The 23883-nt window shown below is 37.9% G+C and overlaps 1 protein-coding gene across 1 annotated transcript in view; it reads right to left on the reverse strand.

Annotated features, from left to right (window-relative positions):
- Positions 1–23883, reverse strand: part of Shprh (SNF2 histone linker PHD RING helicase) — a 73505-nt gene that overhangs the window by 21612 nt on the left and 28010 nt on the right. The window contains exons 15-25 of the mRNA XM_051164539.1: positions 20855–20943; positions 19206–19298; positions 16791–16898; positions 14869–15011; positions 13946–14119; positions 13588–13650; positions 12338–12563; positions 10728–10871; positions 9620–9721; positions 8195–8266; positions 6402–6590 (exon numbers count right to left, since the gene is read on the reverse strand). Coding sequence (XP_051020496.1) covers positions 6402–6590; positions 8195–8266; positions 9620–9721; positions 10728–10871; positions 12338–12563; positions 13588–13650; positions 13946–14119; positions 14869–15011; positions 16791–16898; positions 19206–19298; positions 20855–20943 — 1403 coding nt within the window. The remainder of the gene's footprint in view (positions 1–6401; positions 6591–8194; positions 8267–9619; positions 9722–10727; positions 10872–12337; positions 12564–13587; positions 13651–13945; positions 14120–14868; positions 15012–16790; positions 16899–19205; positions 19299–20854; positions 20944–23883) is intronic.

Raw genomic sequence — 23883 nt, forward strand, 5'->3', positions numbered from 1 at the left:
TAGGAAAGTTGCCATCCATGAACAGGTGTTTGGGTCTGATGGGCTCAATGACTCAGTGCCACAGCTGTGCAGTTTACTGGCAGCTAAACCAACCTCTTCCTAAACCTCCCTGCACAAAGCATGGCAGCAGTTCTGCCTCATGTTGGTTCGTGGTGCTGTGATTAATATTCTCTCTGTATAAGGGTGAGAGGCCTCCTCTTACCCACCAATGCCATTTGTGGCTGTTGGCATACTTGCAGCTGACGGAGAAAAAGAAAAAAGAATGCATCTTTAGAAGAAAAGGGAGAGAAATACAGGAATGTGGACAAAGTAGGAGGGGACTGGGAAGGACAAAAGGTCTAGTAGTGGTGAGTAGAGGAGTGACCAACAAACCCAGGGCTAGCCACTGGGTTGCTCCAGTTACCTACTGTACTTCACAACTTGACTATGCTTTAAAAACACATTTATCCAAGGAATTCAGAAACAGAGTAGATAATCCCTCTCCTCACTTGTCCTTCCCAAACTGCGTTGCAATTCATACCTGTGTATTTCTACTTACTCCCTTACACTCTTGGATGTTTTCCTGGCAGAACAAGTGCTTCAAACCCATCATGACCATCACCATCGTCACCACACACACACATACGTAGCTATACTACTTTTCAAACTTGTGGAAACATTGTTCTTTTTCACCGTCATTAGAGCTTAGCTATCCGAACATACTACTTTCTTGGGAGCCCTTTTAAATAGAAAATGCGTACTTTCCTTAGTGTTCTGATTTGAGCATCAGCATTACTTTCTTTGGCTCCTAACACAAATAAATTTGCATTCTTACAATCCTCAGTTTTTTGCTACCATTTACTAAACACCATCTTTCATTTGTTAAACACTTGGGTACCTAATTTACAATCGTGATATACCTAAGATCTAGACATATGCTGTGTATATAGACATTCAAGTCTTACCTCTTTGAGCATTATTTCCTTTACCTCACTTATACTATCCCAGTCCAGATAAAGACACTCATACCCTTAACAGTTTGTTTGCTTAAGAGCCCAACCTGTAACTATTTGAATTCAATGAAATCTATACTTTTTATAAACTAATACTCTATCTTTTCTTAGATTTCTTTCCTGTATCTTTAGTATACCCGTAGGCATGAGGTCATTGTGTAATTCAAATGCTGATTTCTGTATCACTTTACCTGGTTGTGATTCTTGTTCTGAGAATCTCCCATCTCATGTTGTGTAAACACTGCTCCCCAATTGTCCCCTGATATGTCAATAAAGAGCTTATAGTCAGTCACTGAGTAGGGACAAGAATAGGGCTGGACTTCCTGCCTGCCAGGGGAAGAGGAGTTAGAAGAGAATGTAGTGGATTCAGCCATGGGAAAGGAAGGTCCAAGAGACACGAAGAGAGAGGAGAGAACTCAGAGGGGAAAGCCACAAAGTGTAACTATTTCTGGGATGTACTCTGGGCGGAAACCAGATAAACTTAAAGGGTTAAGAATGAAGTTAATATGGCTCAGGACTGTACTGTGAAGCTTGTTAAAATAATATAATAGAGCCTCAGTTATTTGTGTGATAGCTGAGTTAAGAGGAAAACTGAGAAACACTGTTTTGTAAAAATAACTGTAACATTAACCTATTATTTTTGTGAGTGTGTACATGCACATATGCATGCCACAGTGGGCATGTGTTCAGAGGACAACGTGGGGGCATCTGTTCTTTCCTTCTACCATGTGTGGAGTCTCAGGACAGAACTGAGGTTGTCAGGCCTTTGGCAGCGAGTGCCTTTACCTGCTAAGCTGTCTCATTGACTTCTGTCTATCCTTTTATTGGAGCCTAAATATACGTAAGAATCTTTTATCTCAAATACAACTAAACAACAGAGAACTGACTTCCTATACTTCTCTCTGGCTTTACCAACACTTAGTCATTTCCACTCTTCATTTCCTGTACACACCTTGATTTCCTACACTTTTTTTTTTGTTTGTGTTTTCCTTCACATTTAATGCACTGAAGCAGCCCCTTCTGATCATCTCCTGTAGCCACATGAATTCATATCATACAAGTTAGTTTACATCACTGGACATACCCAGGAAGCTTGCTGAAGAACTGTACAGGTGGCATCTGGTGACAGTGTGCTCTCCCAAACTGCCGTGTCTTTAGTCCCTTCTCAGTCTCCCTTTCCAGCCCCTTTTGTCAACATAAAAGTTATGGACATAGAGCTTGACCTAAAGGTAACCTCTCTATTTCTTCCTTAGGTTGTCTTATTCAACTTTTAAGACCGTTTATACTACCAACTGTATCTTATACCTCTAGCTCCATATTAAAAGCAAACAAGGTTATTTAAATGTACCCTTTCAAACTTCTCTTCTGTAGCAGCAATGATAACCACTTGATTTTCCACATCAGAACCCAGGAGTCCTCACATCCTGTGCCTGCCACACTCTGGTGTACTGTGTCACTAAAGATATACCCACACTCTGGTGTACAGTGTCACTAAGATAGATATACCCACACTCTGGTGTGCTGTGTCACTAAGATATACCCACACTCTGGTGTACTGTGTCACTAAGATATACCCACACTCTGGTGTACAGTGTCACTAAGATATACCCACACTCTGGTGTACTGTGTCACTAAGATATACCCACACTCTGGTGTGCTGTGTCACTAAGATATACCCACACTCTGGTGTACAGTGTCACTAAGATATACCCACACTCTGGTGTGCTGTGTCACTAAGATATACCCACACTCTGGTGTACAGTGTCACTAAGATATACCCACACTCTGGTGTACAGTGTCACTAAGATAGATATACCCACACTCTGGTGTACAGTGTCACTAAGATATACCCACACTCTGGTGTACTGTGTCACTAAGATAGATATACCCACACTCTGGTGTACTGTGTCACTAAGATATACCCACACTCTGGTGTACAGTGTCACTAAGATATACCCACACTCTGGTGTACAGTGTCACTAAGATATACCCACACTCTGGTGTACAGTGTCACTAAGATATACCCACACTCTGGTGTACAGTGTCACTAAGATATACCCACACTCTGGTGTACAGTGTCACTAAGATATACCCACACTCTGGTGTACAGTGTCACTAAGATATACCCACACTCTGGTGTACAGTGTCACTAAGATATACCCACACTCTGGTGTACTGTGTCACTAAAGATATACCCACACTCTGGTGTGCTGTGTCACTAAGATATACCCACACTCTGGTGTACAGTGTCACTAAGATATACCCACACTCTGGTGTACAGTGTCACTAAGATATACCCACACTCTGGTGTACTGTGTCACTAAGATAGATATACCCACACTCTGGTGTACTGTGTCACTAAGATAGATATACCCACACTCTGGTGTACAGTGTCACTAAGATATACCCACACTCTGGTGTACAGTGTCACTAAGATATACCCACACTCTGGTGTACAGTGTCACTAAGATATACCCACACTCTGGTGTACAGTGTCACTAAAGATATACCCACACTCTGGTGTGCTGTGTCACTAAGATATACCCACACTCTGGTGTACAGTGTCACTAAAGATATACCCACACTCTGGTGTACAGTGTCACTAAAGATATACCCACACTCTGGTGTGCTGTGTCACTAAGATAGATATACCCACACTCTGGTGTACAGTGTCACTAAGATATACCCACACTCTGGTGTACAGTGTCACTAAAGATATACCCCACACTCTGGTGTGCTGTGTCACTAAGATATACCCACACTCTGGTGTACAGTGTCACTAAGATATACCCACACTCTGGTGTACAGTGTCACTAAGATATACCCACACTCTGGTGTACAGTGTCACTAAGATAGATATACCCACACTCTGGTGTACAGTGTCACTAAGATAGATATACCCACACTCTGGTGTACAGTGTCCTAAGATATACCCACCCTGGTTACGTGTCACTAAGATATACCCACACTCTGGTGTACAGTGTCACTAAGATATACCCACACTCTGGTGTGCTGTGTCACTAAGATAGATATACCCACACTCTGGTGTGCTGTGTCACTAAGATATACCCACACTCTGGTGTACAGTGTCACTAAGATAGATATACCCACACTCTGGTGTACAGTGTCACTAAGATATACCCACACTCTGGTGTACAGTGTCACTAAGATATACCCACACTCTGGTGTACTGTGTCACTAAGATATACCCACACTCTGGTGTACAGTGTCACTAAGATATACCCACACTCTGGTGTACAGTGTCACTAAGATAGATATACCCACACTCTGGTGTACTGTGTCACTAAGATATACCCACACTCTGGTGTACTGTGTCACTAAGATATACCCACACTCTGGTGTCAGTGTCATAAGATATACCCACACTCTGGGTGCTGTGTCACTAAGATCATACCCACACTCTGGTGTACAGTGTCACTAAGATATACCCACACTCTGGTGTACAGTGTCACTAAGATATACCCACACTCTGGTGTGCTGTGTCACTAAGATATACCCACACTCTGGTGTACAGTGTCACTAAGATAGATATACCCACACTCTGGTGTACAGTGTCACTAAGATATACCCACACTCTGGTGTACAGTGTCACTAAAGATATACCCACACTCTGGTGTGCTGTGTCACTAAGATATACCCACACTCTGGTGTACAGTGTCACTAAGATATACCCACACTCTGGTGTACAGTGTCACTAAGATATACCACACTCTGGTGTACAGTGTCACTAAGATAGATATACCCACACTCTGGTGTACTGTGTCACTAAAGATATACCCACACTCTGGTGTACTGTGTCACTAAGATATACCCACCTCTTTTCATCTTCACTGCCGCCAACCTAACGTGTCTAGACAACTGCTGTGGCTTCTACACTCATCTAAACTTGTTCTACTTTTACTCTTTTCTATCCCTGCTGATTTTCTAGACAGCAGCAAGGAAGATCTTGAAAACATTTAAAGCATGAGCACCTGACCCACCTGCCCTTCCCTTTTATTTTCAGTTTTGCCTACTGATGTGCAGCCAGTCACTTCTGTATGAGGCATTTCTGTCCTGGCCTTCTCACATACTGTGAGGTTTTTGTTTGTTGTTTGTTTGTTTTTGTTTCTTGTCTGGGAATATCCTCTCCACAAGATCAGTTCTATCTTCTTCCTATGTTGGCCAATTCACTCATCATTTAGATCCTGTCTGCTTAATAGTCATTCCCTCAGAAAAGCTTAGGTTGGCTTTTACTTTCCAGTATTTATATAAATATAAATATATATATATTATATATATCATTGTTTCATGTCCATACTTTTTGCTATAACTCAAATTCCTTCTCTATACTCCCACCACCAAACCATAAAATCCATGAGAACACCAACCACATCTCGACTATGTATTGCATCTGGAAGTCCTAGAACAGTTCCTGGAACACACGGTGTGTCTAGTAAGTACATGTAGAAAGAATGAATGGAAATTCTTTCCAACTCTGGGAACTGAACACACCAGAGAGCAAGAGATTGACACTTTAAAGTTTACTCAAATATCAAAGAGGGAAAAGCAACAACCAACCCTTTAATTGAACTGTGGGTTTCTTAGAAGGGAGAACTCTGTAACAAACACGTAACTCTGTCAGTAACTTCACTTTGCTCTCAATTCTACTCAGAAAACACAGTCCTAAAAAAATAAGAGTGTTGAGAACCCGGAAGAAGGAAGTAATTAGGAAGAGCTCATTTCTTGCTTAAGCATCAGTGTTACCATTGTCTATTCTGTCCAGCCGGCCCCAATGCCTATTACATTTAATAAACGGGCACACTTGGGCACACAAATGGGCAGAAAGTCCAGTGGAGCCTATTTGTCCCTGGAATTAGTAATTTTTGATTCTGAATAAAACACGAGAAAGTTAGGAAGATAGACTTAAGTTTAGATATATTCTGAAATGTCAGTCCAGATTATTTAAAAGAATCCTGTGTCATCCAATCAACCAATGCCAGCAATCATCTACTTTCTCTTAGTTTGGACTAAGAAAAAAAAGCTCAAAACAACAACAAAAACCTTAAACAACTATATATTTGGGTTAAAAACAACAACAACAACTAAAGAGTAGACCCAGGGTCTTGAGCATGCTAAGCAAGTATTCTAGCCCTGAGGTAAACTCCCAGCATGAAACGGACTGTAGTGACGACAGTGAAGTGCAGTTCTTTAGCTCTTGAGGGTGTGACTGACACTAACCATGTTAGTGCTGAGCTCTCTCTCAGTGATAAAGCTGAAGCCTTCAGCTGTGTATACAGTGAACAGTAGTTTCTACACTCACTGTGCCAACTTTATCTTTAATGTTTTATTGGTCAGATACTAATGGCTGTGTCCTTCTTTTGACTGTGTGTTCTTGACCTCCTACTATACCTTCACAGGGATGTCATCCTCTTGGTTCGCTTTCTCTGAGGTGAAGACATAGGAGACCTCTTTGTGTGATGTGGTCTGGCGGCAGATGGCACACTTGATGGAGCTTCGATGAGAGCCCACACTGTACTGTTCAATTATAATAGAAGTGCATTCGTTACAGAAGCAGTGTCCGCAGGTCAGCACTGCCCACTGAAAAGAAAGCATACATGACAAGCCTTGGTGAGAATAGGTCAATGAGACCTTCCTATCCATAAACACATGAACAGAGGCAGATGACCTATGACTGCAATTCCTAAGTATTTCATGGCAGTTATGCTTTCAAATTATTTTTAGTCTAGGAGAAATACATTTTCATAATTTTCAGCTTCATGTACCTTAATCATCATTATTTTATAAAAAGCTAGTGTTCTCATTTCAGATTTAGAAAAAACATTACAGATTACTCCTTTAGCACTCTAACAGCAGATACTGAACTGAGAACATTAATTAGGAGATAATATACTCATTGCTACTCAGTTTTTTAAACATATTTACATTTTCAGTTGCTAATACATTTATACAGAAAATAAAACGAGTTAATATTTCAGATTTATTTTGAATGACACAAAGTATTTTTGTGGGCCCTTTATCTTAGTTTGCTGCTCTGTGGCAATGGGGTCAGCTGTGGTGGTTTTCTAGGATTGGTACTAAAAGGGCCAGAAGAACTCTGAGAGTGGTCCAGGGATCTCTTTGGAAAACAATTCAGACTAGGAGCAGAACAAACTGGGGTAGACAGTGTGGCTGTAAAATAGTCCCTGAAAAAGAAGCTCATCTTGTTTCATCTGGGTTCACTGCTCCCTAGTTTCATCTGTGCTCTCAAGGGCTGAAACCAGAATCCTCAGACCTGTCCCACACAAGTCTGCCTTGCCCAGCAGCACTACTACGTACCCTGTGGGCCTTGGATGACACTGGAAATGTAGAATACTTTATATGACATACAAGATTAAGAAGGTCCACAACAGGAAAAATTACTAAGTCACATGAACAGTAGAAATAACAGGACATTCACTAAACTGGCTCTGAGAACAAATGGCAATTTCTCTAACAGTATCAGCAGGGATGTAGAACCCAGACTCCCTCCAGCATGGAGCTTTGCAAAAACAGTTCATCACTATTTTTGTAATCCAATTTGATTAAAAAACCTTGGTATTATTAGAATTGGATAAAATAATGTATATGAAGAAAACTTCAAAACTGTAATAGGACAAAATAAACTTTCAGAGATAACTGCATGAGTCTCACTAAAGCTAAGATTTAAAAAGACACTCTTCTGACTTAATCCGACTCCACCTTTCTGCTTCTTTGGGGGCTAAAGCTTGAACCCAAGCTGTGATCTGACTCTTTACTTTTGTTAAGTGCTTCCTCACTGTGCCTCTGTACTACCATTTCATTAAATTTGTGTTATGTGATACTGTTTGATTATCATATATGTTAATGTGGAAAAATTAAGTTACTTAGAAACAATGTCTTGTCTAAAAATATGTTTACAACTATGCAACTTTAATGAAAAAGATAAAGTTGTTTTAGGGTTAAGTTTTTGGTTAGGAAAAAGACAGTTCAAGTATTTGTAACCTTAAGCATGTCACCAAAGTGCTGGCCCTATCTCTAAGAAGAACAATAATTACTCTGTCACAGTTAGGAGAAAGTGCGTATGTCAGTGCTCGTGCATGAGACACAGAAGACTGAGTAGATGGAGAAGCCTTACACATTGTAAGGTGTTTTATGAACTCATGTGATGCTCATTAAAATTTTACCTGTTTTCCCAGCTGTCGAGCACAGATTGGACAAGGCTCTGGATTAATACCTCCTGATGTTTTATCTTGAGACTATAGGAAAAGAGAAAAATGCCAAAACATGTTTAGCTCTGTTTTTATATTTAGGACTTGATGCATGCTTTGAAATTCATTTATACAGGTATATGCTGGTAATTTCAACCTGAATTGTCTAACTAGTGAGACGACTTAATATTTTATATATTATCTAATACTATTATTTCTGAGATTTATTCAGGACACAACTAAAGAAAGGAAACCATTTTTACCATAGCTTACAGTATGTTATTATATTTGTGATTATAATAGAAAGCAACATTAAAGCCAAATACAAATAGCTAAATTTCTGAAAACGATTTTTAGACTATACTTTTATTGTAAAGAAATATGAATTAATAACTGGCATGGTGACACACGACTGTAACCTAGCACTTCTGAGAGAAAAGCAAGTGACTGGGGAGTTCAAGATCATTCTGAGGGAGCTCTGACTACATGAGCCCCTCTATTTCTATATCTTGCTGTGGGGAAATTACTTAAAAACACTTTAGAGCTCTGAGATAACAAGCTTCTTAATATCACAGTACAAGTATGTACTTATGATGCATGTGCAGACAAGGACAGGTAGGGAAGAGGCTGCCACTTAGCACAATTTTGTATTCATAATGTTGCTTCTCAGCATCTCTGGCTGAATCTCACTAAGCAAGTAACTGGAAAGCAGATCTATAACTGATTTCAGACCTCTGAGCGTTGAAATTCTATCAAACTGAAATAGATTTTCAAGTACCTCCTTAAATTTCTTATACAATTTTAAGCTATTTAAGAAAGTATGATGGACAGGCTTTACAACTAAGGACAACATAATAGCAAGCTGGACAAAAGATCACTAAAAATTTTCTTTCTAATTCTACTCACCAGATATTCAAACATTAAAAAAAAAAAATCCCTTTAACTTCTAAGTAGTAAAAAAAAAAAAACAAAACTCTGAATTGTACTTAAACTTAGTACCTGTAAAGATCCAAAACTTAAAAGAGGTGAGGAAATTATTTCATCTTAACATTGATCTGTTTCAGATCACATAAAACAAATCCTACAACACAGTGGCTTAAAATAATCATGCATTTTTCATAATTCTGCAGGTCACCAGGGTACTTTTTGGATGGGCTGGACTAACTGGGGTAGGATGCTCCTGGGACACAAAGGTCATGATCATGGCAGCTGGTGGGGTAAACAGTCAGGGAGGGGTAGCAGCTGAGGGCCTGTATAGTTACTATAGACAACACTAGTCTCAACTCATCTCACAGAAGCAAAATGCCTGTGCTACTCATTACGGGACTGATATTTTAAGTAGAAAATATCCATGGTTCTTGAAATACAGTATGGGGAAAATAACATTTTAAAAAACTATACCTTCTCCAAATTCGTTAGGTAAAGAAGCTGTCCAAGTTTTTTCTGAAGCTGTGATGTAGCAACAGCTTTATCATTTATCAGTTTTATACGATTCTGTTCTACCTAGAAACAAACAAGCCAACAAGCCCTTTATTCTCTCTCAAAAAGATGGTCCCATTGTATTAAACATGCTCAATTCTTCTGAATATAAATTCTGAATGTAAATTCATGTCCTGTCCTATAAAAAAATTTAGACACTAAAACTCCATTTTACAAGCTTAATAATGAAAACATTTCTTTCTTTTTTTTTTTTTTTTTAAATAGAAGTAAGAATCCATTAAGTTCCTTAAAAAAAAAAGAAGGGGGAGGGAGGATCATGATGTATAGGAAACTGGATCTATCTAAATCCTATTTCTGTGCCACTTCTCAGTAATATATACACTAGATGAAGACATGATACACTGCTTGGTGGGAGTGGTTTTATGAAATCCAGAAGACTATCCCTGACTTTTCTTCTTCTGTAATATAAAATTAAGTGAGAAAAAATTTCCTTCTTATTTATGGTTGCAGCGCTATTCATTTAGCCTAAAACATACATTTGAAGAACACCACAGCCAATTCATACTTAGGATGGCATATAACATAAAAATTATCTTAAACTTTTTCTAAATCACAGTCTAAATGCTTTACAAAAAGAAGTCAGTTTAAAGTATTAAACAGCCATAAAAAATAAAAATAAATCATACAGGAAATAAATATCTACTATTAGAAAGTAGGAAAAAACCCTGCAAAATCTAAGCTTTTAGATACTTTTGAGGAACATTATTTTTCAAATTCTGGTAAAAATTGAGGGTATAAAACCCTTCTAAAGGTGGCCAAGAATGTCTATTGGATTTGATGCATAGAAAGTATACAAGAACAGATGAACGTGCAAACAAAATGGACCCAAACAGTCCTAAGCATGTATCACATGTGAATGAAAGTACTCATTTTGACCTACAAAACCAGTTTCATAAGGCTATATTTATGGCAGTAACCATTTCTAGAAGAAACCACTGCTCTGATTTTACGTCTTTTGTGCATCTTGGATTTTTTGCTGTGGCCTTTCTTGTGATCTATTCTCAACTACCTCATGTGGTTCAATTATGTGATGGACAGGTGGGTTTGGCTTTGGCTCCTTGGGGTGGCGTACTCTTAGTCGCTCTGTAGCCATTGCAAGCTCATCAACAGCAGACACACGATCTCTCAGAGTCATCCAGTATTCATGAAGTAACTGAAGGGGAAAGATATAGATAGTGGCAAGACACAGATTAAAAGTGTACAAAATTACAAAAATGTACTTTGAGCAAAAGGCTTCAAGGAGGCCTAAAGTTTTTATTAAGGATTCAAGGAAAAGCACCTCCTTGGGCTAAGTTAGGATAAGGATGTCTGAGGAAATAACCCTGTAGGACAATGCTATTATAGTTCTTAATAGAATACCTAACGATTTCATGGCAAGACAAAGATCTGCATAAAGCGATAGAAGATTTATGTGATCACCACTTTGTTTTTGTCTTAAAATATTTTAATGTTATTTCACATTTTCAACATAATTTGTAAGTTAAATTTCTGAAATAACTGAACATACACCATCCAATTCAAGACAAATTCTTTAGAGAGCTTTAATAGTATCATTCTTCCTCCTTCAGAGTCAAACAGGCAATTACTATTAATCCAACTTTTCACTGGAAAAATACTATAGGTACTTATACAACTTTTCCAAAATTTATAGAAATGTTATCAATCACTATATTTTGATAACCTTTCTTCACTAATATATTTTGAAGTGGATAGTAGTTGATGGATATAGCAGTAGCTCATTCATTTTTCACTTATTGTGCAAAAGTATAAAGGAAAAATGCTCAAAGATGGAGAGAGGCACGATAAGCACTCCCCTAGACACAGAGCACACGGCAGGAGCAGGCTACGACAGTACCAGAGGGCTGCAGGGCATGCACGGCACACTGCCTTCTTCACCATATACTGCAATCAATAGTGAGCATGTGCTTTACATTTGTAGTAACAGATATGATGAAGAAATAATTTTAAATAATTTCAACTTTATAAAAGTGCCACTCCTCACTTTATCAAATGTATGAACTGGAGTTTTGGACAATATATCTTCTCTTCAACAATTTTTTTTTTGGTTTTGCTTTAAAAAAATTACAAAATATAACATATGGAAATGTGACATTATAGTTTAAAAGCACTTTGTCTCCTCTTACCCATCTCACATGCAAAGATCAAAGGATAACAAGTTTAATATGAAAAATGATTTAATAATAAAACATCCTTGAAGTCCGTCTCATACATGTGATCACTGAAGTATAAACTAAATGCCAACTTATGCTGTATCCATTGCAACGGTGATTTCCAACTTCAAAAGTATTTACTATGCTTCTCAATATTCAAAGCTGATAGGGATATTTGATTATTAATCCCCATGCAAAACCAAAAAATAGCCATTAAAATACCGCTTACAATGAAACACACAAGCAAATATTTATGCATACTGACTGCAAGAGTCAGTTTAGTAAGAATTTTTGTTTAGTAATTTAATAAAGAGAATTTTCCAAATATTATTATCCTTTATTCTAATAACTGCATTTTAGGGAAAGAAATCATGACATACTGTCTCCAAAGCAGACATTAAGTTAATGTAAAAAGGTTTTTAATTCCAGAAGTCTAGAAATAGTGTACCTTATATTCCTTCTTCCACGCCTCGAAAAGATCCATTGATACACTTCCTTCATCTACATATTCAACATCGAACCTATGTGATCTCGCGAATGACAGGATTGCTTTCATAGACCGCTCTGTCTCACTTGTCGCCCACAGGCCCCTGGTAGTGGTGGGGGCTCTGTCATCCACAAGCCCCTCCTCATCTTCTATCATTTCTTCAAAGATTGCAGTCTGGCCTTTGACTCTGAAAATATATCAGAACCAAGCAGCTCTAGCTGCTGCCAGTGAGGAGCGAGCATCCCAAGTGGGAGATGCCAGAAGAACAAACAGAAAAGCGAGCTCAGGAACACTATGGCAATTTTCACAACAATAGAAATGCTTGTAAGTCTCTGAATAAAATAACACAAATTCTGAAAATTGTCTTGTGCTTCATTTTTTTTTTCTTTCGTTTTAGAATTTTGAGGCAGGGTCTCATGCAGCTCAGACTAGCCTCACATTCACTGCAAAGCAGAGGCTGGCCTTGAACTCCTGATTGTTCTTCCTCCAACTTCCAAAAGTTAAGATTGCAGATGTGTGTTTTTGTATAGTATTTCATGAGCACAAGATAACAAAAAACCAAACCAAACAAAAACCAACACAACCAACAAATCAAACAAAAACCCTTTGAAACTTCATTCTACAAATCAGATTCTGAGAATTCTGAGCCACCACCATACCCAGGCATTAAAAAATGAAGATCAAGTGGCAGCAAAGCAAAAGCCATCATCAAAACACAGCCTTGGCTATAGCCCTAAGTACACCAATCCTAACACAAGGAGTACATTTCTGATGAAGAAAAGAACAAGTGCTACTGTTTTTTAATTGGGTACTTACTATATACTACCACTCTGCTGGACACTTACATATATTTTCTTACTTAATACTTAATTACAGGTTAAGCTGTCACCTTCCCTTTGTGCAAGTCAGAGAGGTAATTTGCTCTTGTCAGTGGATAGAGATTTGAGTTCAAATCCATCATACTACCTAGTCTGGGATCTTACTACTACTCTCAATTGCTCCTCAATTACAATAGTTAAAGACTGCCCCTAATGAGTGTTTAGGGGTAACGTCTATGGAGAAAAATGGGCACGTTAAATACCAAACGGTTATTAAATTATTTAATATGGGAAAATATAACAAAGGTCATAATAGAAAATACAGTCACACAATCAGACATTCAATCCTTTCAACTGTTTCCCTTCTTCGTGGGTAATGATCAGAGAACTTACGTGTTAGAAAATAGCTTTGATTCATACTCAGTGAACAATTCATCAGCTTTACAAAAGACACAGCTGAAAGAGACCACAGAGAAAAATTCACAGATACGACCAGCAATAAGATAATTTCTAAAACAAACAAAACACAAAAACAACTTAGCATTTGTGTTTAATTTTTTAACAAACAGAGCAAAACATGACATAGTTTTCAAGCACATGATCCTTGATTTGCTTTATTTTTTAAAATGCATCTCTACATCTGTCTGAAATAAGAGAAAATGGTTCAATTTATGAACAGCTATTTCTTGTCTCAAATCAAGTGTGTCTTCCTGGAAGATGTGTGCCCTGCATGACTTGCCCAGTCACCCACCAGCTGAGAGGGAGTCGAGCTGGCCGCAGGTGGCAGACTGTTGCAGACTCAATCACTTCCCGGGTTGGAGGTCTCTCCAGCTTCTTCACAGCCTCCCTCACTAGCTTCTGGCATTTCAGGAGCTCTTCCATTTGTGTTGTGAGTAAGAACTGAAGGCCTCTGCAGTCACGGAACCTATTCTCAGCAGCAGCATAACACACAAAGAAAGTAACATCAGTTTCTTCAGAAAATGTGTCAATCTGGTGTTAAATAAACTGTCAAACTTCACACAGCTTACTGAAACTTCCCTTCATATGTACTCAGTGGCACCTACCAGTACTCAGGGCTGAAAATGCATTGCCTGATACAAAGATGCCAAAGAGTTTAGTGACTCTATCTTTGGGAACTACAAAAGAGAACACAGTATCTTTCAAGAATCAGGACTGGCACATTCTGTCTTCCTAAGGCTAGATGACTACAGACTGTCTCTTCTGGCATTTTTTTTCTATTTGGAGAGAGTAAGCTACATGGTAAAACAAAATTGTGAAGAAAAATGGACAAGAGTCATATTTCTTGTTATAAAAATGTAATTCAGCCAGGTGCAGTGGTGCAAGCCTATAGTCCTAGCACAGGGAGGCAGAGGCAAGTGGATCTGCTAGTTGAAGGAAAGTCTGGAGTTCAGGACAGGGCTACTTAGAACTTGTTCCAAAGCAACAAGAGTAAGTATGAAACAACAGCAACAAAGAGCAGACCCCAAGGGCTCTAAAAGAACGTTTAAAATGGCAAACATAATATCTAATATTTTTGTTGCAAATACTTATTAATATCAAGCATACCACAGGTGTTCCTAAGTACGTGCTGGGACCCTGAACAGCACCTGCTGACCCTAAATGATACGAGCGCTTGTACTCATACAGTGGCTCTGTTCTATAGTATTTTCTTACTTCTCGGACATAGAGAGCTTGTCAGTTTGTTGCTTGTAGTTACTGCTTATTTCATTTCGCACCCGCTGAACAAGTTCCTCATCAACAGAAAATTCCATTGCTCTATGGATTACATTCAGCCACCAAGGAGAATTAGAATGAATCTGGAAAAAAGCCAAAACTAACCAATTAGTACATATATTTAGCATTCACTGAGAAAGGAGGTATGAAAAATATCAAAATCAAATATCTGTTCTCAAAGGATTACAGCACATAAAATTGTGTTTACTGTTTTTATATATCCGTATCACACAGAAAGACAAACATACTGTGTATACATACTGAGCAAAAACCTCTTTCGTATTCATAAAAAGAGAGCTATTACTTGGAATATTCCAGACAAATGAGATTTTATGCAAAATTTGTGTTCCAAAGCTGTATTAAAAAGTATCTTATCAGCTGGGTGTGGCGGTGCATGCCTTTAATCCCAGCACTCAGGAGGCGGAGGCAGAGTTCAAGGCCAGCCTGGTCTACAAAGGTTGTCTAGGACAGCCAAGGCTACACAGAGAAACCCTGTCTCAAGAAATAAGAAACAAAACGACAACAAAAAGTTGTTTCTTTTTTTAACCAAAGTAAAAACTCAGTACTCTCTAAGTGTAGTGGGCAACATACTAAAAAGGAGGTAAATCTACTCAATGAATATTGAACTACATTCCTTAAATAAATAACAAAATTATGACTAGACATTAAGTAATTAATGAATTCAGAAGCAGAGCATGTGGAACAACTGATAAAAACTGATTTAAAAATTTAGAAGTTAAAAAATGTATTTGGGTTGTCTCCTCCTAGACTTCTCTCTGGTGTCCTAAGAAGAAATTCAAAACGGGGCAAGTATTTAGTCTGCAAGAATAATACCTGTGATCCTACATGTGGAACATATTTTGTTAAAAAAAAAAAAAAAAAAAAAGCCGAGCGTGGTGGCGCACGCCTTTAATCCCAGCACTTGGAAGGCAGAGGCAGGCGGATCGCTGTGAGTTCGAGGCCATCCTGGTCTACAAAGTGAGTCCAGGATGGCCAAGGCTACACAGAGAAACCCTGTTTCGAAAAACCAAAAAAAAAAAAAAAACAAAAACAAAAACAAAAAAACTAGACAAGTCTTTATACTTTCTCCAAAGGACAAACTGTTAGATTTACATGACATAAATAGCAAGCCACCATAATTTAAATAAAACAGAACCTCAACAAAGCATACTCGTCTACATATCATCCACTCTAGGAGCAGATATCATTACCTGTAAATATACTTATTGCGGTGGTTGCAGTAAGAACGGCCCGCACAAGCTATGTTTGAATTCTTGACTCCCACTTGGTAGCAATGTTTGGCAAGCATTAAGACAGGTGTGAAGAGCCAGGCGTGGTGGTGCATGCCTTTGATCCCAGCACTTGGGAGGCAGAGGCAGGCAGATCACTGAGTTCGAGGCCAGCCTGGTCTACAAAGCAAATCCAGGACAGCCAAGGCTATACAGTGAGACTGTGTCTCAAAATATAAAAAAGAGAGAGAGAGAGGTGTGGCTTGGAGGAATTGTGTCAGGGTTGGGGGACACACTTTGAGGTTTCAGAAGACTCCCTCCATTTCCAGTACTCTGTTTCTCTCTTTCTGCCTCATGCATATAGATCAAGACATGAGCTCTCAGCTGTTTCGGCCTCCACAACTTTGCTCTACCATCATGGGCTCCAACCTCTGAAACCATAAGTCCAATTAAACAAGTCCATTTTTTTGGTAAGTTGCCTTGGTCATGGTGTTTTGCCAAAGCAAGAGAAAAGTAACTTAAGACATCTGTGCTCTGATATAGGCACTCAACTAGGTGCTAAGAATTCAAAGGAGAAAAAAATGTTCAAACAAAATACAAAGTAGATCCAAAGTGGTATCTGGGGACAAGTACCTTCCTTTGCAGCTCCCGTATGGACTGCTGCACAGGCTGCAAAGCTTGTTGGGCTTCAGCCACTTCTGTGTTACACTTGCTCATATAATGTTCCCGAAGCTGCTTGGCCTATGTTGAAATGCAAAGTGAATATAAATGTTTGTGTAAAGGCTTAAACATAATTTATTATGATGTTTCAGTAACAATGTAGTCAGTCACTCCATACATTCAAATTCCTTGATTTAAACATTAAATTCCATATTATAAAGAAATAAAATAGTCGCCGGGCATGGTAGCACATGCCTGTAATCCCAGAACTCGGAGAGGCAGAGGCAGGATCTCTTTGAGTTCAAGGCTAGCCCGGTCTACAGAGTGTGTCCATGACTGGCAAGGCTACACAGAGAAACCCTGTCTCAAAAAACAAAAACAAAAACAAAAAGCAAAACAAAATAGTCATTCTAGAAATCTCTAAGATAAACAATGAAAAGAGCAAAACTGAATGCTTATCTCAAAATTTTAAAAATCATAAAGATTTACTCATTATAGGATAAAAAAGGACATTAATATTTCACAAGTAAGGCAAGAGACACCTTACAGAATTACTTGTTGGCTTTAGTTGTTAAAGTTCCTTTAAGAAGTGCTACAGTTTAAAAATAACCCTGAGTTACACTGGAACCAAGGTGTCAGAACTGAACTTATTCCTGCAAAATGTGTATGTAGAAGTCCTAACCCTCAGTGTGACTGCACCTGCAGATGGACAATGCCCTGGTGGAGTTCTTCTGAGAAGGAAACAGCAGGAAGTACCGGTATGGGTCAAAGGCCACTTAAGAAGACATCAGTATCTAAAGCAAAGAGAGGAGCTGAAGGAGAAATTAAACTCCTACGTTTGACAAAATACACCTTGACTCTGGACTTTTTAAAACTGTAAGAAATGTTTATTCTTTAAGCCTCCCAGTCTAGTATTCTGTTATGATTTTCCTATTGGACTAATATTACCAGGAATAAAAAACAAAAAACCTTGCATTATTTTTCCACCTTTTTAAAAGAATAGTGAACAGATAATCCATAAGAAAATATGGTATGTACATAAGGGAGTCAGCTAAGTGCTTACAGTGCATGTTGCCCAAGCAGACAGAGCAGAGCTCAGAGCCCCAGGTGGGCATGGCAGCTTGCCATTGATTTCAGCCTAAGTGTGAAAAGGAGATCTCCTATGCAAGCAGGCTAGCACAACTACCTCTTCAGTGAACTCTAGACTTGACTGACAGACTGCCTCGAAGAATTAAGACAGAGAAGCTTTTCAAGGGCGATTCCTGACATCAATCTTGGGCCTCCATATTCATGCACACACATATAACCACAAATGAGAATATGCATATATACATGCATACCACACACACATAGAGTTGACAAAAAGACTAAAGCAATAAAAACACACACACACCACACAATACTATATTCTTCACCTTTCAAAAAAAAAAATCCCGTTATTTGTAACAACATAGATAAACATAAATACATTATACTAAGTAAAAGAATTGAGGCATTAAACGATAAATGCTGCAAAATCTTATTTAGATGTGGGATTTAAAAGGCAAAACTCATACAAATACAGAGAGCATGGCAGTTGCTAGAGTATGCAGAGATGGGGGATACTGGTCAAAGGCTTATACAACAATGCCTGTAGTTACACTATGCTGAGAGTAGATTATAAGTATTTTTACTATAAAAGTTAAGTGCACGAGGTAATAGGCATAGGTTATTGATGGTGAGTTAGCCACTCCACTCTACTCCTCATTATCTGTATACGTCAAAACATCATTTTGTATAGTATAAATGTATGCCATTTTGTCAATACAAATTATTCATTTTAACAAATACAAAGGACTAAATGTACTTTAAAATCCCATTTTCTATATTGTCGATTGCAATAAAAACTCTACTTTGAGGTTCAATGCATTTCAATCAACCTACTCAATTTTCATCATCTTCTTCCTCTATGATCTTAAAAAACGCACCAAAATCCTGGCAAGAATTAGTATAGCAAGCAATTAGGAATTTCTAGTAAAATAAGTTCCAGTATCATTCTTTTTAATAAGAGAAACCTCTTGAAGAGAATGCCCTTGAAATTTCAGTTCATTTACCCTCTTACATAAAACACAGAAAGGAAATGACTATATCTGAACTACACTCTACAGTCCTATCATGATATCAAAACCTTCAAGTCATGTAACATATCTGCAAGTAAATCACCAGACAAATAACATGGAGTCCAACTTTCTCTGCCACTCCAAATTACCACAGCAAAGTTTGGAACATCAAAATAACAGGAAAATGTAACAGGCTACGTTTATTTAATTATGCACTAGAAATATTAGCTAGATGAAGTTTAAAGTTTGAAATTTTAATTTTTATAAATAGAGTGAAAATAACAACTACCTCTTCTTCAAGTCTGCCATCTCTCAAGGTGGGCGGTATCCCTGGGTGCTTGGCTACCAACAGCTCCATTAAGTTATGTGTGGCATGAAGTCTCTACAAACACAGAAGGTAAATTATGATGCAATGCTGTGGGCACCACACAATTTACTGAACGGCAAACAGAGCATGGATCTGAAGTTTATACTGACAAGTACTTTTCCTCTGAAAACATTTGAGTAACATTTTTTCCCAAGGGAAAGTGAACAGCAAATGTCTTCAATCATAATGACATCAGTTTTCTTCAATTAAAAACACACATTTTCTGTACTCAGCAAACTACAGAGTATACAGGTATACTTTCTCTATTGTACATGCAATAGTGTACCCAGGGAACTGCAGAAAACTCAAGACTACACAGTCATGCAGAAAGCCTGATTATACTAACTTGATTCTTTTTCTAGAAAATGAGTCTGAATGAGTCTACCAATATTATAACAAAAGCATCTGAATACACTGAGCATGGAGAATGAAAAGGGGGAACTGGGACTTGAAGAGATTAGAGGCGAAGAAAACATTGTATTCCGTATTATGCATCATGTCCTTCATGCCTTGGTATTCAGTCAACAACCCATCAGAGGTTAGAACTGCAATGGAATCACAGTAGTTTCACTCTTAAATTCATGTTTTGCCTGGGAGGATAGCTAAGGTCAAAAGATTATTAAGCAAGAGTTCTGGTCAAGTATGATTTGGTACCAGTGATTTGAAACCTTCAGGGTTCATTCTATCTGAGCATACACTACTAGCTATAGAAAAAGTCTCTACGGAGTCTATATTACCTCCAAGTCTTAGGTCATGCTTCAACATGGCTTCTTAAATCACACAGTGAGTAGTACTAACAGATTTAATAGCAAAAAACAGAGGTAAGTGTTTCATCTTCTGTGTACTTGTAGAAAATGACCTATTAGTTTTGCACATGTAGTTGGAAAAATACACGTACCATTTTATCTCAGAAAAACATGTGCTTCAGTTCCCATGAGGTACACACATGTGTTTTCGGTCCATGTCCTGTCTTGTTATTCATTTGAGCCCTGCCCTTATAGTCTTTTCCAACTGTCCACTGTATCACATGACTATGTAAGTTCTAAAGTCTAACAAATTCAACTTACCTAGGTATCAAGCCCAGGCTTGCCAAGATTAATAAACATGTCTTTACTTCTCACTTAGCTAAAACCTTACCTATGATTTGCTGTGAAAAAGCACTTACTGTTATAATTCAAACATACAACTCCTAAAAGACCTCTAAAAGTCTATCTTAGAAGACCAACAAGGTCACAATTATTTTAGTTAGTTTCATAACCTTAATTTAGCTCATTTTCTTTTTGTCTTGATGAAAACTAAAAATTATAATATTAGCCTATTTCTGAATTACAAATAACTAAAACTATCTTCCAGTGCAGGCTATATAGGCCTATAGAGAGAGAACTATGGTGATTTTCAAATTTTAAGATATACACAAATCATTCAAGGTACTATTAAAAAGAAGGAATCACAGCTTCTATCTCTAGTAATTATAATTCAGTTCACTGATGCCCTTTAACATTAACATTTTGAAAAATTACTGTTTAAAACAATTTGAATATATACTTGAAGAATGTTCAGGTTGCACTTACTTGAAGTGAATCAGTTTTGAGTTTTCCTTTGTGCTCCTCAGTTGAGCGTAATACTTCCCTGTATAGTTCTGCTGCCAAGGCATACTCACCTATGAAATTAAAATGCATTGAAAGGACACAAGTCAAATCACTCCCAGTGTCATCCAGTTATCATTAACTAAAAAGCTGTACTGCAAAAATTAATATTCCAACTCTTATATGGTTATTATTATTGACTCTTCAGCGCTGGGGATAAACTCCGGGTTTGCACGTGCCGGACAATGGCCTAACCACTAATCTAGCATTCCCAGTCCTGTAACTCAGTATTTTGTTGATTCAAGAATCTGACCTTGTATTAGGATTATTCCATTTTTTTAAAGGTGATTATGGTTCCTTTATTTCATAAGATATTTTATTGTTTCAAATTGTGTGTGTGTGTGTGTGTGTGTGTGTGTGTGTGTGTGTATGGAATGAAGTATACTTAGAAGGCCTTAAAATTATTAATTAAATTAAATAATTAAGCTTAGAAAAATAATATTCCTCTTATTAGAGGTAAAGGTTGCCAATTAGCACTCATTACAACTTAAAACTAAGGACAAGTCTGGAACATCAGCAGTGATGCACAAGGATTCATGACACTCTGATAAATCCACACCTAATTTTCAGAAAAATATACTTTTATTGATATACATACTTGTTCCTGGTAGAAGGCATAGGTAATTTTAAGTGGGGAAAAAAAAGGCTGAACAAGAAAACAGTAATAGGTGAAACTGGACAGGGGAAAAGACTAGGATTTCATCCCCACACAAACAATTACAGGTAACTAAATGATGTTGAGAGTAGAGAAATAGGTCTCCTCCAGGGGAGAGCTCAGCAATAGGTTATCCAGTACCAAACGGTCAGCCCTGAGAACATATATACACACCGAGCAGGTTACATTTAAGTATGCGTTTGTATAAACATATACATATAAGCATGTAACAACAACTAATGACAAGACGCCATGATCTTTAAAGTGTGGAGGAGGGAATATGGGAGGGTTTAGAGGAGGAAGGAAAGGTGTAATTATGGTATAATCTCAAAAAATATAGGAACAACTTTTAAAAACAACACTTGGACAACCAAGAGCTATCTGCAATGTTAGCACTCTGAGGAGGCCAGCATGCACTATGCAGCGAGCTACAGGCCAGCTAGGCCAGAGGGAATCCCTGTGTCTCATACAGAAACCAAGCACAAATCTTAGCTATCCTCCCATTTCTGATCACACACATCACCATCAGTTCATACGTGTGCTGTTTTCTCTTTGTACTTAGCACTGGATTCACAGGAAGCACTTTAAAAAGCATCTACTGAAGCACAGACTGCCAAACAATGGCTTGTGGGTGAAATATGACCTTCTGTACAATTTCTCTGCATTGAGAATGGCTTTAGTATGTTTCTTCTTTGTGGTGCTAAGGATTAAAGTCAGGTTCTGTGTATGAAAGGCAATTGAACAAAAAGCCACTGAGCTACATATCAGGATTAATTTTACATTTTTAAGAGGTAAAAGAACTTGTAATGAAAGTTCCTCAACATGAAAGAACGTCAAAATATGTTTTATGACATGAAAAATTGAATGAGCATAAATAGTTTCACTGGAGCCCAGCTCTGCTCACTCTGTCCAAGCTGCTTGTGCATTATGAACCAGAACTGAGTGGATGCTGAGCCTTACACAGAGGATGCTGACCCTCACAAAGCCTTACACAGAGGATGCTGACAATGATGGAAAGCAGAGTAGTCAGGGTTAGTAGCTTAAATAATAGCTTCGACTTTTATTTGCTGTCTGAAGAAACTCTCAAAACTAGTAATTTACAAATAAAATTTAAAACTGAATGTCTGGGAAGTTATGAAATAGAAAAAGGTGTAGAAATGTTGCTGTTTCTTTGCCAAGAAGGTGTATGTTTTTCTTTCCTGAAAAAAAAAATTTTAAGGTAATTTTATTAATATTTAGGGTTTTATTTAGAATCATAATCAATTTGCTATATAGATATGTATACTTCTGTTTATTTGTTGGCTCTCTCTCCTTTCCCCTCTCTTTTTTAAGTTCATATATATGAACATGTATGCGCATACACACAGACACACACACACACACACACACACGCGCACATGAAAGCATTCTAAGACACATACTTTCACAGTACAAGGACTCAGCTAATTTCTATTCAGTTTGATAAGGAAGATTATTTTCATAAAAGTAAGGTCACTTAAGAGAGCAACAGTCAATTATCTTCACGCTGTGAATTCTTTGTTTTTTGAAATAGGAACTTCCTATTTACCCTAAATTAACCTTGAATTCCCATTTTTTTTCTGCCTCAGCCTTTGTAGTGCTGAGATTAAAATGTCATTCCATAGATATATGGCCACAATTAGTATTTACACTACTATTTATAAAAAAACCAACTAGTTAGTAAATTCCCATTTTAAAAAAGTATCATGGTTTAGACCATATTGTAAACAGCTGATTGGGAATGATTTATTATAGCACCTGGTTCGTGTTTATAGAAACACATTATGTTCAACAAGTTTTACAAATTTAAGCCAAAGCCACACTTAGAAATACACATTCTCAACCACTTGATGGCACTAACACTTCCAAGTTACTCTATTGGACGTGACATTTCCAAGCCCATTTTCTTCCAAAGAGTATCTGTGGAAAGCAGTGTTTAAACTCATAATACCATGTATTTAATACCATGTCACCAAGGATCTGAAAGGATTCATTATTGCCATACTATAAGCTAGTATTTATCGAATTTGAAGATGTAGATTTCTTTTGAAAGTTCAATCTTTACTGACTGATGTCTATATAAGCAGAGTGTAACCAGCATAAGCAACTGTAATTCTAACTGCTGACAAGGAACTAGAAGAGTGCGATGAAAACCACATGCAAAGAGTAGCGTGCAGCTCGTATGGTGGCAGTGTGGGACCGCTAACGCAGGAGCCTACAGAGTCCTCCTACCTACCCTGACTGCCAGACAATGAGCAGTCAGGCTGTTCTACCCCTTCCT

This window comes from Acomys russatus, chromosome 21 (genome assembly GCF_903995435.1).
Source record: "Acomys russatus chromosome 21, mAcoRus1.1, whole genome shotgun sequence".
Taxonomy (NCBI): Eukaryota; Metazoa; Chordata; class Mammalia; order Rodentia; family Muridae; genus Acomys; species Acomys russatus.